At 37.0% G+C, this 19,861-nt stretch overlaps 1 protein-coding gene across 2 annotated transcripts in view; it reads right to left on the reverse strand.

The window, feature by feature from the left end:
• Positions 1-19,861, reverse strand: part of PRKG2 (protein kinase cGMP-dependent 2) — a 57,843-nt gene that overhangs the window by 25,528 nt on the left and 12,454 nt on the right. For both annotated transcript variants that reach the window (XM_072114524.1, XM_072114515.1), the window contains exons 4-12: positions 18,200-18,313; positions 16,620-16,725; positions 15,080-15,143; positions 10,488-10,565; positions 5,044-5,138; positions 4,853-4,921; positions 4,101-4,199; positions 2,842-2,992; positions 955-1,091 (exon numbers count right to left, since the gene is read on the reverse strand). In XM_072114524.1, coding sequence (XP_071970625.1) covers positions 955-1,091; positions 2,842-2,992; positions 4,101-4,199; positions 4,853-4,921; positions 5,044-5,138; positions 10,488-10,565; positions 15,080-15,143; positions 16,620-16,725; positions 18,200-18,313 — 913 coding nt within the window. The remainder of the gene's footprint in view (positions 1-954; positions 1,092-2,841; positions 2,993-4,100; positions 4,200-4,852; positions 4,922-5,043; positions 5,139-10,487; positions 10,566-15,079; positions 15,144-16,619; positions 16,726-18,199; positions 18,314-19,861) is intronic.

Here is a 19,861-nt window from a genome sequence, read left to right on the forward strand (position 1 = left end):
ACACAACCCATTACTAATTGTGATGTTAAAGTTGTTTACTTCAGTTTCACAAACCTGTTGGATTGATAAAATCCACTACTGCTCATTGATCCAAGAACAAAAACATTTACGATGTCACACATGTAACTTCCCATCATTAAACTACTTAAAGGAAACCTACCATCAGGAATACGCTAACTGAGGTATTCCTGGAGGCAGATTCCTTTCTCAGCCTGACACTGTCTTTATGTAATCTTTTCACCCCCATAGTAAATAAAAACTTTATCTTTTCATTTATGTAAATTTACTTCAGAGGCTACTGGGGTGTGGAGTAGCCCTGTCGAGTGCCGGGATCCAAGTCTACTCCATGCCTCACCTCCCTGCAGCTCTTCAGCCCATGCCATGCGCAATAACTTTTGGCTATTCTCTGGAGCTCTGGCAGTGAGCCAGGAGTTATTACGCATGCTGTCGGCACTGGCAGAAGAGCTGAAGAGCGCTGCAGGGACGTGAAGAGAGGTGAAACTTTACAGGCTAAGGGAAAGCCTTAGCTTCCAGTGCTCGGTTGGGCTACTCCAGGCCCGCACCCTCTGGAGTCAATTTACATGAATGAAAAATAAAGTTTTATTTAGTTGGATAGGGCAAAAATATTATGAAAGACAGTGTAAGGCTTAGGAGGTATAAAGGAATTTACAACAAGGAATTCCTCAGTTAGTGGATTCATCATGGTAGGTTTCCTTCAACTATCTAAAATTTTTTGTTATATTACAAATGCATAACTGACTGAGTATCTCTTAATGGTTAACCCAGAGATGGACTTTAACAACATTGGGTACCTTTAAATTTAAATGTTTCTAAACTGAGAAAAAAAGCTCCTCAAACTAGTAATGAGGAATCTGCTGCCACAAGTTTGCTGTCCAAAAAGACATAGTCCATTCTGTATAGAAGTTCTTATATTGATTGCTATATCATACTTACTTCACTATGAACGGAGAATGAGCCTGTTGTAAGATATTTTTTTCTGAGTGTATATGCTCTTGTTGCCTATTATCCACAATGTGTCTCTTCTTAATGCATTTCATTGCAAACACTAAGCTGTCATTTTTTACTTTTACCTACAGAAATATGAATAACAATTTGTATCACCACATTTTAATATAAAATTTAACTTAGGTATTTTATAGTGAAATATAAACACCTGTATAAGTCATGGTTTACATGCTTCATTTATGATCCCCCACACTTTGATTGTGAGATATACCATAGTTACCGAAGTTGAACCTCTAATACTATATCTATAATTAAAGGATAACTCCCTATACAATGCAAAGTTACCAACATGTGTAAGACTCCTAAGAATAGACAAATTTACGAGAAATTAATTAATTTATCAACGACACATGGAAAAGATGAAATTTATCCCAATAATCAAGCTAGATTAAAGAGTCATCTCTATTCCACCTCAAGGCTGGCAGACTTATTTGACCAAATATACAATATAATGTTACCATTGATAAATATGTTACAAGCTAATGGTAAATGTTTCTAAAAACTTCTTCAAATAAATATTTACAATACACAACAATGAACTTGATCGATACATTCAACACTACATAGGTGTCATCCCGTGTCAGCCCGTGAGCCTTCTCAATGTACCTGCACCCGATGCACGCTGTACTATTACGGCGCGCTTCGTTAAGGGGTAAAATAAGGGAAGGGAAACCGTGAAGGTAGTAGAAAACCATGAAAAGTATAACACATTACCTTATAGGATCTTCCTATAAAGTTTAATTTGATGACATTGTGTACTTATTCATCTTTATTTGTTATGTTCAAATGAAATTAGAAAAGTTCATGATTTAGAAGGGGTGAGGGTGCTTTAGGGGGCTGATTATGGGCAAGCTTGGTGGTAAGTGGACACGGTTCAGATGCATGTGAGCAGCACATTATCCACAGCCTGGACCTTATGTTCACATGACGTGCAGGCTTTTGGGGAATTTATTTTATAGCAAATTTGTGCCAGTACCTATGGAGAAGATGTAGAAATATTGGGAAGGGACAAAGAATTCTCTACATAATTAATCAGAGCAGAAATTTACAACTAAACACAAAGAGGCCAGTGTCTGGTGTAAGCAAAATGGCCATGTTGGCTCAAGAACACGGGGCTAAATCACAATAGATTCAGTATTTCATATTCAATGCATCGATATGGGAAGAAATGCAGTAAAATTGACGTGCAGCACTTGCATTGCGCTCTGACCCATTGTAATCAATGGGCTTTTTCAGACTTGCATCTTTTTTCACGCACAGACGCGCGTTTTTACTAAACGCGCGTTTAAATCTCAGCATGCTCTACTTTTGCAAGTCACGCGTGTGAAAAACACACCATACAAGTCTATGGAGAGGCATCAAAAACGCATTGCAATCTGAGACACTTGCAAGTCCAATGCAAGTGCAATGCGTTTTTCACGCATCAATTGCCATAGAAAAGATAGAGCTCAGTCCTGAGTCCATTTCAGAAATTGCATTGAAATTGCATTGAAAACGCATGTGAAAAACTGAGACACTGAACAAACTCTGACTGAAAACTGATTGAACTCTGATGCAAAATGTGCGTTTTTCACTGACCAAACACTGATCGCACCCTGATCAGACTCTGACATGATCTGCAACGCAAGTGTGGAAAAGTCACCAGCTAAATATTTTCAACACCCCCCTCAGATATATTGAATCTTTTTAACACCTCCCACAGATATATTGAACCATGTAGTTAATTGCTGACTTATGTAGCATTATATTAACACATATAGATTATTCTTACTGTAAATGTGAGGCAATAAATCATTAAGTAGTAGAATTCCTTACAAGTTCCACTCTCCCGAACCCACCAACACCCAACGTGGTGATAATTTCTAGGTCATGGAAAGGCGAAGAAGAGGAAAATTTGGAAACCGCTTCCATCATCGTAATCATTTCTAGAGATACCATCTTGTCAAGCAGTTTTTCAGTGGATTTCCTTAAAAAAAAGTCACACATTCAACATGTTTTTCTTTTTAAAGATATAACTAGTTGGGATAGTTGTAGCTTTACACTGGGTTTTTTTTATAATCCATTTGTTACTTTGATTGTCCCAATTGAAAACCAAAATACCCCTCCACACGGGAAGGGAAAAAGAGGGCACTAATACAATGCACGGTATAAAATATCAAATGCTTTATTATTATGCAAATACATAATACAATTAAAAAACCATAGAAATAACAAATGTGGCCTCGCCGTGGAGGATATCCACAGGATACAGTACAATACAGGGTGGTGGAGTACAGAAACAGAAAAGGGCAGTCTTACACCAGGCGAAGTGGGGCTGTTGTCTATATGTGTAAAATGTGGCAGCTGGTAGCCAGCAGGAATGGTTCCTGTAAGGGTTCCTGCTGGCTACCAGCTGCCACATTTTACACATATAGACAACAGCCCTACTTCGCCTAGTGTAAGACTGCCCTTTTCTGTTTCTGTACTCCACCACCCTGTATTGTACTGTATCCTGTGGATATCCTCCACGGTGAGGCCACATTTGTTATTTCCATGGTTTTTTAATTGTTTTTTTTTAACTGCATTATGTATTTGCATAATAATAAAGCATTTGATATTTTATACCGTGCATTGTATTAGTGCCCTCTTTTTCCCTTCCCGTGTGGAGGGGTATTTTGTTTTTCAATTAAACAGTACTGTGGCACTGTTTAGGTGCGACATTGCGAAGTGGGGGGCCCAATTACAATAATACTATAAGCTAAATCCAACACATAGTGGACTGTCTAGGCTTCCCTCCATACCTGATCCTATCCGTTAGACTGTTTTGATTGTCCCAAGCAAATGTGCAATCCCATTTCCTTGGTGATCCATTGCTGGTTCTCCTGTTTTTTTTATATTCTGTATTAAAGGAACCATGGCTCTTATTATTGAACTACAATAGCAGTAGTATGGTTTTGACCACTTATTGGCTGCAGTGTTTACATCTATATAATTGGTAGAATCGGAAGATAAATTCTAATTCTCTTTTTTTATTTTAGATCATTTCAGCCACCATGTTGGATAACATTTTTACATATTGTGAACAAAAAGCTTACTTGGCATGTCGTTTTTTATCATCCAGTGTCAGGTTGGCCACGTAACCCTCAAGGTATTTTTGAAGTTCTTCATAAGTTCCAACAGTTTGATTGAATGTCCTTAAGCAAAGAAAGTAAGAGTGTTTATGTCTTCAGGAGATGCTGCATAATAACTATGGGCTTTATATCAGATTGACATCAAGATGGCTTCATTTCTATTGCAAAATATCTTATGATTGCCTCTATGTATATATTTCACTTAACACAAAGTACCAGTGATGTCAATGGGAATGTCAGTACTTCTCTGTATCTTTTTAAAAAGCACAGAGAAAGACTTGTACACAAAATTAATAGGACACATAGGTCCAAAATATCTAGTGCAATGATGGCTTAGTTGCTAGAAATAATTAAAAAAAATGATTCTGAGGTTGATGTAGTAGAATTAAGTCTGTAACCAGGGACTCAGCCAGTGGCATGCTTAAGCACAGCAGGCAATATGAACAAGCAGAGCTGTAATGTAAAGCATTAAAAAAGGACAGAGCAGTGATGACTACCCCTGACTCCTGATATAAATTACCAATGCTAGTGACATAGCAGAGTTGTGCTTCTTCTAATTATAAATCAGGCAACAGAAATTTTAAAAATCAACCTTTATTTTCCATGAAATTGTTATTTGATATTTACATCTGCAGGATATTCTCGAATTCTGGATATATTTGTCCTGCATGTTGAACCTGCATTGTGTAAAAAACAAAACAGTTTGCAATACTTACTCTCTATCCATGACTAAGCACTGCACCTCATTGTCATCGGCGATAATATTAGCTGACCTGACGTCATCACTGCATGTAAAATGGATGATGTGTTTAGTATTAATGACATCCATAGATTTGAGATAATAGATAAAAGAGCTAAATAATTATATAGATAAGAGCCAAGGGTAAGACAAGGCATTCTCTCTGACCTGATAAGGGCTTTTTCACCAAAGTACTCTCCTTTTTCTAGTATTTTAATTAGCTGGGGCTCATCAAAGCCTTCTGTACTTTGTGTGACTTTGACCTAAAATAGATACATATTCAGCTGAAGAGAATTATTAACACACAATATACAGAAACAAACACATGAGTTGATAAATGTTATTATTAATTATGTAAATACTGAGATCACCAATCACCAATCACTAGAACTGGGACCACAGTCTAATTGGAAAACAAGTTCAATAAGAACTTGTGAGACAGGGATTGCACTCGGATCCAGTGGAGGAAGACGGAGGGTGATGCAAGGAACCTAGGGGATCTTCTATTTTCAACCTGCGAGACGGTGGTGAGAGTACTCATTTTTGATACTGACTTACTGACTTTCTAATTGGAAACCAGTTGTATCTAAGTGGTCAAGCATGCATGCTGCAACCCCATGTAAATCCATGGATGTTGTTTCTTTATATGACAAGCAGAAGTGGAACTTAGCAGAACTTTGTGGTGTTTATGGCATCTTAAAGGGGTTGTCCACTTTCAATAAATAATTTATATGGTTTGTGTAAGGAATAGTTATACAATTTCCCAATATGCTTTCTGTATCAATTCATTGTGGTTTTGTAGATCTCTGCTTGCTGTTCTACTCCAGTGCACATAAATCTTCCCATCTTGTGATAGACACGCAGGTGCACAAGACGTTATTATCATAGAGCGGTATCAGAGCCATGTGACACTAACAACTTGTGTACCTGTGTGACATCACATGACTATGGACAGATTTCTATGCACTGGAAGTAAACACAGAAGCTTTCTATAGAAGGACAGCAAGCAGAGATCTAGAAAACCATGTTGAATTGATACTGAGAGTATGATGAAGAACAGTATAACTTTTCATTACACAAACAATATCAATTATTTACTGAAAATGGACCGCCCCTTTTAAAACATTTCTGCAGTATAAGTATAAGGAATCTCCATCCTTCTGTGCGCTGCTTCCTTCTTCTCTTTGTCGTCGATAATACTGATGCTACTTCTGTTTGATGTATAGCTCCAAAAGACTTGGCACTCGATCTCCAATTTTTTGCAGTGGACAGTGCCATTGCTTCACTTTTATTTATTTACTGATTTCTTTATATGATTTGCATTTGCTGAAAAAATTTCTAGAACTTGGATGTGTTGACCTTCTTTGTAATTCTTGCTCTGCCAGCAGCTACAGTTACTTAACAATGACCAAATGAGTTGAATATAAATTATTGTATTATGTTGTCAATAGCTTCTGCTTTCCAACAAAATATTAATTTTTAGAATTTCATTACACCAACTTGAAATATGGATTGTTGTTTAGCAGCCTTTTTACACTTGCTTCATGCCGTAAAAACTTTTTTCAAATTGGAGTCTTCAATATTGGATTTAATTGTGCTTAGAATAATTATGGCTCGTGAAGCTGAACCACATCCAATGTAAATGATTCAGCAAAGCATAATATTATTGTACCTGTGCACTTATATTACATTAAATACTAGACCACCATTTTCATGTGTTTTGACAAATTCTGTTACAATCAGCATTTTGCTAAATTTTGCCAAAGAATATAAAATGGGGGAAGCTTGTTACACAAATGCAAGCTAAAAAAACATTACCAATGAGCCTAAAATGAAAATCTGTGGGTGGCTTTATTATTAAACCAAATTCACATCATAAACACTCACGTTTCCTTCTACCCTCATTTATATAACATTTATTATTATTCACATTTTTAAAGCAATGTTATTTTTATATTTTTATTAATTGTTGTATAATGCTGATGCCCTAAGTATTTGATGACACCTAATGAAAGGTACATTTTTTTCACAAAGACTTTTTTAACTTTTTTTAACACTCTAGAATTGTGTGCATTATTTCATCAATTTGCTCTAAAGAATGAGAATTATTTGGAAAGGAAAAATGTAAATGCTCTGACAGTCCTTCAAAAACTGAAGCGGTTGTCTCATTAAATGTTCAAAAGAAGTACCAACTCTCTGCTCACTGCAGCTATGACATATAGATTATGTGAACCTCTTAAAGAGACAGATATAAGTCCCAGAGGTGAGACTAGCATTTATTGAACATTTACTGAATATTTTGTTATTTTGGATAGTACTACTTCTTCGAAGATTCAAAGGAAAGAAATTCAAATGCTTATGGGGTTTTTGTACAAAAATAATTGAAATAATTCTTAGCCTGTTATTTAAAAATGCTATTAAAATAATACCCTTTTATAGAAATATATCTATATTTAAACATTGAATTTTGAAAAAAGGTGTTTACTTGTTTGTATTTTAAGTATTAAAATCTCAATAATGTAAACATTTTTTGCGTGTAACATATGTGTTTATTCAGGCTTCAGCACCATCCGCTGTCTATGGAGTATGTCTGTGTGCACTGTGGCATAGGAAGGGAACATTGACGAGTTTTCACCTACTGCTTAGGGTAGGCTGGGCATTTAGGCAGGAACAGCTGGGAAGGGGTTAAGCCTTTGGGCTCATTGTCCTTGTCTGCCCTTCCATTCCATCCAGGATGTTCCCTCACCCTGCAAAACTGATTTAGCAGCATAACATTATTTATTTTAACAATTAAAAGAATTATCCAACATAATTTGTGAACATTGTAGCAAAATCTCTTCTTTTGTTGAAACAGATCAAAGTTTTGGGATCAAGCAAATATATTCAACCCCGAAGTCGGACAAACACTCCATCTACATTTGTGCTGAACACAACATTCCAATACTAACTAATAAGTGCTTCTACCAGTAAAGGAAGAACTCATTAGTATAGGGGCCCCATGTCATGGTAAGTATTATGTTTGACAAGTGTTTACCACTTCTGTATCCTCTCCTGTTCCAGGCACTGCCGTGTGCTGGGTTTTGATGTCTGCTGCATGCACAATTAACTTCAGGATACACATTGGGAGGTTACAGCTTAGTAACCCACAGCAAAAGAGGGGTGAGAAGAGGTGAGTATTTGATTTACTGATTTTTATGGTTTGATTTGGCCTTGGGTGTGCAGTACATACTATATTGTCTGGGGGCCTGCATTCTATATTGTCTGGTAGGAAATTAACATTACATGTAGTCTGGTCTGGGTGGTCCGCACTACATATTGTTTGGTCTGAGGTCTGCATAATATATAATCCAGCCTAAGGGCTGCATTATAATACTGCCTAGAAACTGTATTATTATTTATTGTCTGAATGGGGATTTTTGTTATTATTTATCGCGTGGTCTATGGGGCCATTTTATTTATCATTTTGAGCTACACTGTGTTATTAGAATGGTCCTAGAACTGTGCAAGAATGTACTGTATGACAGTACCCTTACAATCGGGATTAAGCACCACATATTTGCTATGTAAACAAATGAAAACATTTTGTGCTTGCTCATGCATGCAAGAGTTTAAGTCTTAACACCTTAAGAACTAAGCTCTTTTTCACCCTAAGGACACATCCTGATATTTCAGATCGGTCCAGCTTATTCATGAGGAGGCCGTCCATATACTCCTCTCTCTTCTCCTTACTACCTGCGCCAACACTACCCCATTCCAAATTCTCACATTTGCACTCTAGATGCCACCGATGATGGCATCCAGCGCATAAGCGTAGCTTCCTGCTGGCATTTAGCTCCGGCGTACTCCCGCTTTGTTACATTTACAAACAAAATTTTAGCTTTCTCCCCGTCCTCCCAACATACTTGAGTCCACATGGGCAAACAATCAAATAAATAATGGTGCAAGTATCGCAATTTATATAATCTTTTATCTTGTATGGGGGTGAGTTCCTGTCTATATTGAATTCCTTTACTACCCCTTTATCCACCCAACTTCTATACTTGCATCCCTGACATTTTTTGCAACTATAGAATCCTTGCATCCTTGAACCATTTGTGTTTCCCTCTCTCACAAAGGTTGAGGTGACTAGATCCCTAATATTATGTGCTCTTTTAAAGACTGTCTTAGGTCTAGCGGTGACCACTTCACCTAACACCGGATCACTTGTTATTAGATGCCAATGTTTCTCTAACAATTTTATAAATTGCGATACTTGCGCCATTATTTATTTGATTGTTTGCCCATGTGGACTCAAGTATGTTGGGAGGACGGGGAGAAAGCTAAAAATTAGAATCGGCGAGCATGTTAGAAATATAAAAAAGGGTTTAAAGACACACAGTTTGTCTGCCCACTTTCGTGAGAAGCATAACCAGAACCCTAAAGATTTAATTTTTTTTGGTCTGGAAAGGGTTGATGCACATTGGAGGGGAGAAGACCTGAACAAGAAATTGAATGTCAGGGAAGCTTTTTGGATTTACCACCTGAACACCCTCCAACCATATGGCCTTAATATAGACTTTGAACTAAAACGTTTTCGTGTATAATTATTTTAGTAATCACCCAAATAATAATACCTTTTATTATAAACATATATCCCCCTCCTCCATCTACATATACCGTTTTTTTGCAATGATGTTTGTTACAATTTTTGCATCTGTGTTTCTGTTTATGTAGACTGAGGAGAGGTGGGTGAGGGGTGTGTATCGAGCTCAAAAGCCGATTGGACCATGCAGTCCCGGCTTGGTAATAGTTACTACTATCAACCAGTGATACTGTATAATGTTTCAATGCTGATATAGGAATGAAGAAGGCGATCTTAATATGTAAAGCACTAATATTGAACGAACATTTAAAGTTTTTTAAATTTGTTTTTTAAAATTTGTTTACATGTAAGTAAGCTTTTGTGTATTTTTGTATTTTGATATGCAAATTAACATCGGCTTGTATGGCAATACATGACATCATGTTTATGCGGATGGATGGTCTTGGTCTCCCTGAGTTAGGGGGGAAGTGGTTTTGTGTCGGTGTATGTGATTTTGGTATAAAAACACCAGTGATGATGCCAAACACCATACCCTAGAAGAAGCCTGAATAGGTGAAACCTGGGTCGGGCGAGGTGTTTTAGGCGTCTTATGCTTTTACTACATGCGCGCTTTTAAATTGGAATTGGAGTATATGCAATAAATACTATTTCCCTTTTGAACCTGGCAATCTGCACTATCCTTTCGCATTCCTCCTGATGTAGGATTGGGAACACACCGTGGACACGGTAACGAGACGAGGATTGTGTTTCAACCCACTAAAGGAGGACGATTGGCGATGCAAGGGGAGATCTTTTTTTCCAGTCCATGAAGAGGTGGTGAGAGGCTCTCGCCATTTGACAAACAGTATAAGGAGTAGAGCACTAATTTTATATCTTTGGCTTTCTATAGCAGGACTGCAAGCAGAGATCTAGAAAACCATGAGGAACTGATACAGAAAGTATATCGGAATATTGTCGAACTTTTCCTTACACAAACCATATTGATTATTTGCTGAAAGTTGACAACCCCTTATATCTTTACTTCTCTTACCTTTCCTTTAGCAATAATAAAGAATGTACTTCCTTCTTCTCCTTCACGAATAATATAATCTCCTTTTTCATAGTGTTCCTGTTAAAAAATATTGATTGTTACTTTGATTAGACTTATTTAACATTCTTTAAGTCAACTTTTACATTTTAAATGAAGTCTACCAGCTCCAAAAGTACTTACCGAAAATACATTATTGTGTACAGCGCTTCATAGGCTATATCACTAAAATCGTGCGCCAGAAATCATTGATCTGGCGCTTCCCCACAATGGCTGGACAGAGTTCACCATCTTTTATGTAATGCTCCTTTAACATAGGGTGTGTGACACAATTTGAAAGTTAAATACTACGCTCGGTCCAAATCAGTGGGACTGTCCGATGGCAAGCCCCCTAATTTGTGTCACATGGAAGCCAATGCAACTGCACGACAAAAGAGTCGTGTGCGCTACAATCACACCGCACACACTTCTTAAATACCTGTGCAGCCATTTTAGCCATAATAGATATCCTTGTAATAAAAATGCAATACAAATAGATTAAGCAAACTATTTATTGTAAGTGCTTCATTCTGATGTTAGAATGATATTATACTGTATATTATTCTTACATGTGGGCTAACCAGATCCTAGTGGCACATGGCAAAAAAAGTTAAAATCCAAAGGTATCTGCCGGAACAATTAAAAACTTCTTTGTCATGCTGGGGGGTCGGATAGAGAGAAAGGAAGGGAGGGGGTGTTTGACTTTTTTTGATTTTGTTATAAATGATAGTAAGAAGGAAAGCATTGTATTCTCGCCTTTTATCTGAAAGATAAGTAACCTTGCTGTACCCTGAGGACTGTATGATATGTTACAGTTATGATGCTGGATCCCCCTCCCCTTTTTTCTAGCTTTATGGTCATATAAATAATTGACATGTATGTATATTTTGTCTCTATGACCTTGACAAGCTGTTTTGGTATTTTATTTTCTTTGTGTGGTTTTGTTAGCAAGGAGCCTTTGAGGCTCCTTTGTTATACCTTGTTTGAGAAAAATAAATAAACTGTTAAAATAAAAAAGGGGGGTTACCATGTTAAAGGGTTACAAAAATTTAATTTATTAAATTGGATACCTTGTTTCAAGAGGAAGCTCTACAGTGAAAAACATTTGAGTAGTTGTGTCTTTGGGTGCTTTGTTCTCTGTAAACCCCCATAACCCTTAAACAGTACCTTATTCTTTATTTTATATAGCGCCTACAGATTAAGCAGCGCTGCACAAAGCATGCCAAATTGGTCCCTGTCCCCATGGGGCTAACAATTTAAACAACCTAACTTGGAGAGTACATTATACATTGATGTACATGTATCCAGTTGCGGCTAGTATGAATGCTATGTGTGTCAACATTACTGAAAAAATTACATTTATTCAGCAAAGCACAGTGTTACGGGTGCTCCCTCTCTGCAGCTCCGGTCCCCCACCGGCTCACTTATCTCACCGTGATCCAGCGCTGACTCCGGTGGAGTGGAATGTGCGTTCCCGCCTCCTGCATCGCACGTACCGGCTTCCTGAAATTTAAAGGGTCAGGGCGCCGGTAATTGGCACTGACCAGCCGCCCATTCTATTTAAATTCCAGCCCCTTCCTGTGTCCCCTGCTGATCAGCCATGCTCCATGCCATACAACTAAGTCAAAGAGCGGTAACGGGTTAAGTGATCATGTGTTTACTTTCCCTTCTTTTTGGTAATAAAAAGGTGAGCACATAGCCGGATGATTTATGCTTTAACTCAAGGACAATATGAAGGGAAGAAGGTGATTTGGAGGTCTATCAAAAACATAAAGCTACAATTCACATAAAGAAAATACAATATAGAATTAGTTAACACACATTATTATACTGCTAGAATAGTTGCATTTTACAGTTTTAGTATACCCATTACTCTCATTTAATGAAATACTATAAAAAAATAATTTGCTAATATTCAATATATTATATGCTATGTATTTCATAATATTTTTCGATAACCCGATCATTTCAGGCAGTGATGTACAAGAGTATATATGGTATATGATTTTATTACTGCTCTCACATACTTGCATGTAAATTCTATAAAATTTACAGAGCATTGTGTAAAATACAAGAGGAAATGAAACCCTCTGGCTTCTCCTATTAACTCGGATAAAAATGGCAAATGAAGGAGATTTTAGACTCAGTGCGTGATTTCATGCCCAACATTCTCTTAGAGATTACCACACGTTATTTTTGTATCAGATTCAACAATAATATTATAATTATCTTTTTTTTTTTAGCATTGAACTATCTAAAAGTATATATGTATAATATATATATTGCAAACCTGGCAGCATCAACTTGAACCTCACTGCAAAACTAAAACTACAATATGGCACCAACCTACCATATTACTGATGTGTTATGTGACAGAAAGGCCTTCGAGCTATCTCGGGCTGGGCTACAGTTGACCAGGTGATAATAATAATTATCAGAATAATCAATAAGTAGCAGAATCTGAATGTATATATATTTAAATAAAGTTTACCATCAAAATCAAGAATGATAAACCAGGGACACTCATTCATAGATCGAGGCACCATGACTATGGTAATCTTTATATATTTATTTTTATCCAAGACCTCCTTCCTTCTAAAATCAACTTTTAAACCAGGGGGAAGTGCTCCTGCACAGTATAACAGCCTTTGAAGCTACAGCACAGATAGGCTAATGTAATACCCTCAGCAACCTTTCAGGCTCATTAGCTTAATTGTAAAAGTCTATTTTAGAAGAAGGGAGGCCATGTATAACACATATAAGATGATTACCACAGTCGCAGTCCCTGGATCTGTGAGTTGGTGTCCAGGGGCATAACTAGGAGATGCAGGGCCCCAAATCAGGTTTCTGAATGGGGCCCTCTTTCCCACTTAAAAAACACATATCCATATTTGTAATACACATGCAAGCTACAATCACACATTTATACACTTATGCGCACACATAGCAAGCATATCCACACACATAAGGTGCAAATATAAAAACATACAGCATATATGCACACATACTGTAAATAAACACACCATACACATACAGCATATATGCATCACATATATGTTACATACATATTATGCTGTACAATGTTAAGCATAATATGTATATAATGGTGCACATCCTCCACTCTTTACTGTGTCAGGTAGGATGACTGGGCCCCCTGACACTGTGGGCCCCATAGCAGTTGCTATGGCTACTACCACTGTAGTTAGGCCCCTGCAGGTGTCCCTGGTATATTGATTAGATTTCCTTTAAGGATAATGGTATGAATGTATTTGTTGAAGGAAAACAACAATAGCAATCTAAACTAAAGATTCTTGAAACATCCTATTCTGTATACTGAAAGGTGAAGAGGTAGCAAGCAAAGTGCACTCGCATTAATCCTCATACCTCCAGATTTAATATCTGGGATCAGAATTGAATTCTCTTGTGGTTATTACGTCTGCTCTCCAAATACTCTATTAGAAACACATTTTCGTCTTTTAAAGAAAAATGACTGTGCTCTTCGGTGAAATTACGCTGAATTATTAATTTGTAACATCTGTGTCAGTGTTACGTTACATGGCCAACCCTCTGGAGGGAGCAGATCCAAGAAGACCTGTTCAGAATGATTTCATCATCAAAACCCTGGGAAATGGGAGAGCAAACACTGTATCATCATGGCATGGAATTAATAAATGACACCAGGGAATTTCTATGAAATACTCATTGATACATTGGCGGTGTAATTTACACTTAAGTGCAAAGTGCTCTTTGACTGCATTTCAATAGAAGGTTGCTTTTATTCTAGTTAAATTATATGATGAACACAGGACTGACATAAAGTCAACACCTTCAAAATAGTTTCTTTCTGTTAAATCTTTCAGAAATGGAGTGTGCGATTCCTCCACACGTATTTGAAGTGGCCACCTTCCATATTATGTTTCAGCCCAAGAAAATAAGCTAACTGGGCCCTCTTTTCAGTTTGTTTTGTGCACACATAGAACTCTTTTAATGAGCTCTCTTGTGCTTTGGTAAAATTGTTTTATGTATGTCTCACTTTCTTCCATTTGAGAGGCACATGGAACATAGTTTCTTGTAGCCCATGTCCTGGGATTTGACATTTCAAAAATGTTTAAAAACATTACATGGTTCTGTGTCTGAATAATTGTGACACATGCTGAACATGTTCCATGCTTCATCGCTTCTCACTACTTTTTTTTTTAATTTGGATTTGTTGCTGCATATGGGCACTTGCAATTTGATCAAATAGTGCCCTAAGAACCTGTCATTCATATATATATGGCACATACAGTGACATAGCAGTAATGCAGAGTGCTTTATTCTTTTGTGTTTGTATTGCAACCATAGGAGCATACTATTCTTTTTAGCTCATTACATGCTTTTTGCATGTTTTTTGTAATATGCACCTTATTCCCTGCCTAAGAAACAATTTCTTAGTTTGCTGTGTAAAAAGTGTAATGCAATGTTGTCTTAGAACATTATATACTGTATATACATTACAATTTTGAATACAAGTAAGAAAACCCATAGTTTGAAAATAAACTTTTTTATGGCCTTACCAATTCCAAGCAATCTGCAATCTTCATCAGCTTGTCTTCTGGAAGCTTCTTCAGCAGAAACACACTTTAGAAAAAGGTACATTCAGTTAGGCCCCTTCTACACTCGCAAGTGTGATGCGATGAACTCGCATCACACTCCCAAAGCGTGCCGCCCGGATTGAATGGCCCGAACGCTGCAAACCAGAACTGAACTCAGCATGTCAGTTCAGTTCCGGTTTGCAGCATTCGGGCCATGCTATCCGGGCAGCACACGCGAGTGTAGAAGGGGCCTTATGCTTAAGTTATAATACAATACTAAAATAGTACACATGAAGCCAATAAAATACTCTGCCCACCCACACAAATCATGTGCAAAATAATATGCATGTAGTATTTAGCTAAATAGAAGGGAAAGGACTAGGTATGTTCTGATTTTCTGCAACAGTAGTTGTGCAGCAACCAAACTCACTCAAATTAAAGGGGTGTGACTATGAAGACAATTAAGGGCTAATTTTAAGTTCAACTTTGGACATTTACATTTCTTTTTTGTCAAAAAAAAGGAGCAAAAAGTTGCATCAAGTTTTTTACAACCTTTTACTGTCAAAAAGTTGAACAGCAAAATTCTCGTCAGATAGGTGCACAAAATGTTGCAAAGCCACTCCAGTCACCCCAGCATGTTCACATACCTTTCTTTACGCATAAAAAGAACAGCAGAGCAGAAGAACACTGCTGACAGATTTAGTAAAAGTCCACAGCCACTTTAATAAATGTGACTGGCGGCAGAGATTCACAGACCCGCACCTATTACAATGACGACTTCCTTGTATCCCTGTCTTAATGGAGCAGTGATTTTGAATGTAAGCTGCTGATATATTCAGTTTATTGGACTGCTTGAGGTAGCCAAGTACTCTAATTTGCTAACATCAGTAGTTCCATAAAAATAAATGGAACTTCTATACGCTATACAAATCCGGATGCAAGGACTCCAAATTTTCATTTACCTCAACCATCAGACACTTGTCATTGTTGGCAAACCGTTGGATGTCACACATGAGGTCTTCACCTTCAACCAAATTCTATTGTAACATAACTTGTTCAACTGTAGTTATACATATATCACTTTTGGCTCGCCTTTTCCTTTAATTTTCAAGACTTTTCATGTTTCTCATTTGCGACTTTTAAAATGCCCAAAACAGTCTCTTTTCAAAGTTTACCATTGTCTAGTTTTCTGCAGTGTTCCCTGAATTATTACCTCATTCCAGATATGAAAGTTGCAACTTTTTTCAAAAAGTTGCAAAAAAGTCACAAATTTTGGTGCAAATCTACGGCAGCCGCTGACCAGGCGTATAAATAAACTTGGAACTAATTGCGACTTTTGGAGACTATTTGCGACTTTTATTTTAAAGTTGCAAATTCACTAAAGACCCGACGCCACATATATCAATAAGGAAAAACCGTTAAGATATATGTGACCAGCAGAAAAGCCAAGAAAAGTCCCAAAAAACAGACTGAAAAAGCCAGACGTATGATACATGTACCCAATAATATACTTAGAATTTACCTTCTCAAAAAATTCTGATATTCCTCATGCCTAGTCTGAGCTGTCTTTCTCATGATATTTTGAAATGCTTCTCGGTCAAGAGCCCAAGTCCTGACATCAGTGATAGCTTTGGATAAAAAAAAAACATATACCACATCTTTTGAGTATTCCTCCTTATCATTTATCATTTTAGAACTGTTGTCATGCATTATGCAATAATTTACTACTGACTACTTAACTAAAAGGGATGTAACCTATTCCTAGTAGATGATAATGTACATGCAGCACAATCATTTCTTTCTTGATGCCTTATGACCATAACTAGTTATGTCACGGACAATGACATTACAGGTGAATATAAAAAAAATCTGCAACCTTTCTACAATTTGCTTAAATCATTTTGAGCCCTCATATGCTCAATATAAATCATATAAATAGATGGAGACGAAAAATAGCACAGAGAGGGGCATTTATCACTGACTACTGATGAACTGAACACTTGCAGAAATTTTTTTTTTCCCTTGCTGCACCTTACTTATGAAGTTTCGTTGCCACAATTCCAGTGGTTTTCCAACACTCATGACTTGTTCTGTTTTCGAGCACAAATTGCGTCATCGCTTGTGAACCCAACACTTTTCTGGCACTTCTATTTTTCCGATTTGTGGTTTGTGGTTTTGTAACACAATTTTTGTTGCAAAAAAATGACTAGGTAAAAGCTGGACGGCTCTAATCCTTTTTGTTTGTGTGCCAAATGATTATTTGCGCCATAAACTTAAATCACACTGAAAATTATAGCACAGTTTTAGTGCCACTCTGTGCCCAAATTAAAAATTACCACCAAAGAACCCACTCCGTTGTTCTCAGAAAGGGGACCTAACTCTGTTATTAAACCTTTGTTTACCTTCAAAGATTTTTTTACTTTAGCTCATCTTTTCAAACAGAGCAACTACCCTGTTTCCCCGAAAATAAGACAGTGTCTTATATTAATTTTTGCTCCTCAAGAGGCACTAGGTCTTATTTTCAGGTGATGTCTTATTTTTCCATGAACAATAATTTACATTTATCTTTGAAAAAGAAACAACTTCTCTAACCTCCTTATGACTCTCCAAACTCTGAGAGTTTGCAGAATTTCTTGTGACTCCATTTCTATTAGAATCATTGGCCCCAATCTCTTGTGTTTAGTAAAAGCACTTTCCATAAATGACCCTTCTTATCCTGGGAGCTGCTGGTATCACATTTGTAGCACAACAGCCAGTGATCTAATTCCATGAATTCTTCCCCATGTCACAACCTTCTGCAGCATTTAAAATATTTCCCAATATTAATGTATGGCGCGGGGGAGCTGCTGCAATGACTGCCGCTAGGTCTTATTTTCAGGGGAGGCCTTTTATTTCTAAGCCGAAGCAAAATTGTACTAGGTCTTACTTTCGGGGGATGTCTTATTTTAGGGGAAACAGGGTAAATGTCAGAAATGATTGCATGCACATACACTCTAAAGAAACATGTTCTAAAGACAGATACCAAGGGGAATGTTAATACCAATGGAAAAGTTAGTATTAAATAGTTTTTTTGTTAACTCATCTGTGTGTATATAAATGTACCTTTGACTGAGGCAGTCCTTGTGCAGTTATACAGTATTGCTAATTCTCCAAAAGTTGTCCATACAGGGATAGAAGCTAAATGCTTGTTCTGCTGAAAAACTTCAGTTTTACCCTCTGGAAAAAATAATATTTGTGAGACATGCATTGATTCTTGTTAGAAAATTCATAGAAACACCATACAACATTATAAGATATATGGTTCCCTGCGATTATTTGTATTATATCAATCTCTGCAATGCACAGCCAACACTGCCACGATATGGAAAAATCTTCCATTACTTCAAGTCATTTAAAAAAGACCTTTTCATATCCATATCAATAGGGAAAGACAATGGATGGGATAAGGTTTAGGGAACCCTCATATTGAGCAAACCAATGGAAGTGCTAGCCATGTACTGCAGAGTTTTCCTTATAAGTTCCTTAAAAATAACTGCATCAATCCACAGAAAAAAACTGCTTCAACAGAGATGTCTTATCACTACATTAGTAGTGTACGGTGCTAGCCATAGAGAGCAGAAGAAGAGTAAAGAAATCAGGTTATACCTTTTTGAGGCTGAGACGAGAACTAGTATTCTGGAAAGCTCACCATCAAATATGCTAAGATAGCCTCTAAACGGTATCGCCTGATTCCTTCACTTTTCTTCTATCATTACTTGTAGCAGACAGGTTCCCTTGTTTGAGTAAAAGAATAAGTTTGATTTTCACTTTTTCATGCTTGTTTTTTTGGGCTTCTAATGTGGCTAATAGTGTACCAACAGATGATTGCATTTACTGTTGCACTAAGCTTTTTGGCACAATTTGTGAATGCTTAATTAGACCAGTTAAATAATAATTTTTGACATCCCTCCTGGTTTGGGATTTTTATTAAGTGACACTCATTTGTTTCCTTGTGGAGCACCAAATTATTAATGGCCATGTGCCACCATATTAAATCATGCTGAAAAAGCACACTAACGTTGTGCACCATAAAACAGTACTTGCACCCAAAAAGAATACATACCCCCCATGGACTGCCTAGTCTTACTGTCTTACTTTGAAACAAATTTGATACATCTGCTCCACTGTATTTCCTCATGTAGGCAAATTGGGCCATTAGATTCTTCAAAGTTTGTTAAAAGTTTAGGTATTCCTTAAGCTGACCATAAACTTCAGAAAGCTCATTTGGTGACAGTCACTTCTTGTCATCTCCTCCATTGATATTATACGCAATACTTGCCATTATTATACACTTAATGGGAAAAGGGATTTTGACCAAAGACACTTCTGGCAATGATTTATTTCCCACAAGAACAAATTATTGGGCATACTGAAATCCAATATGCATAACCCTTCTTGCCACTTCATCTGCTATTGAAAGGTAGTGGGGACACCATATACATATTAAAGGGTTTGTTGCTACTGCTGGTCATCTAACAAATATGGTCAACTTTACAGATTATTTGCCATGTCTTCTAGAAATCGATATTCACTCTGAAATTTGATGAAGGTTAAAAATGATCAAAAATATCAAAAACATTTTTAACTGCAACTGATCAATATAATAGAGTTCTGACACCATTATCAAATGAACATATGTAATACTATACACAGAGTGGACCATGCACAACCACCAAAACAAGGTAAATGTCAACAAAGCAAGCTATAACATATTCAAAGAGAAAA

Source organism: Engystomops pustulosus, chromosome 1 (assembly GCF_040894005.1).
Source record: "Engystomops pustulosus chromosome 1, aEngPut4.maternal, whole genome shotgun sequence".
NCBI classification, from domain to species: Eukaryota; Metazoa; Chordata; class Amphibia; order Anura; family Leptodactylidae; genus Engystomops; species Engystomops pustulosus.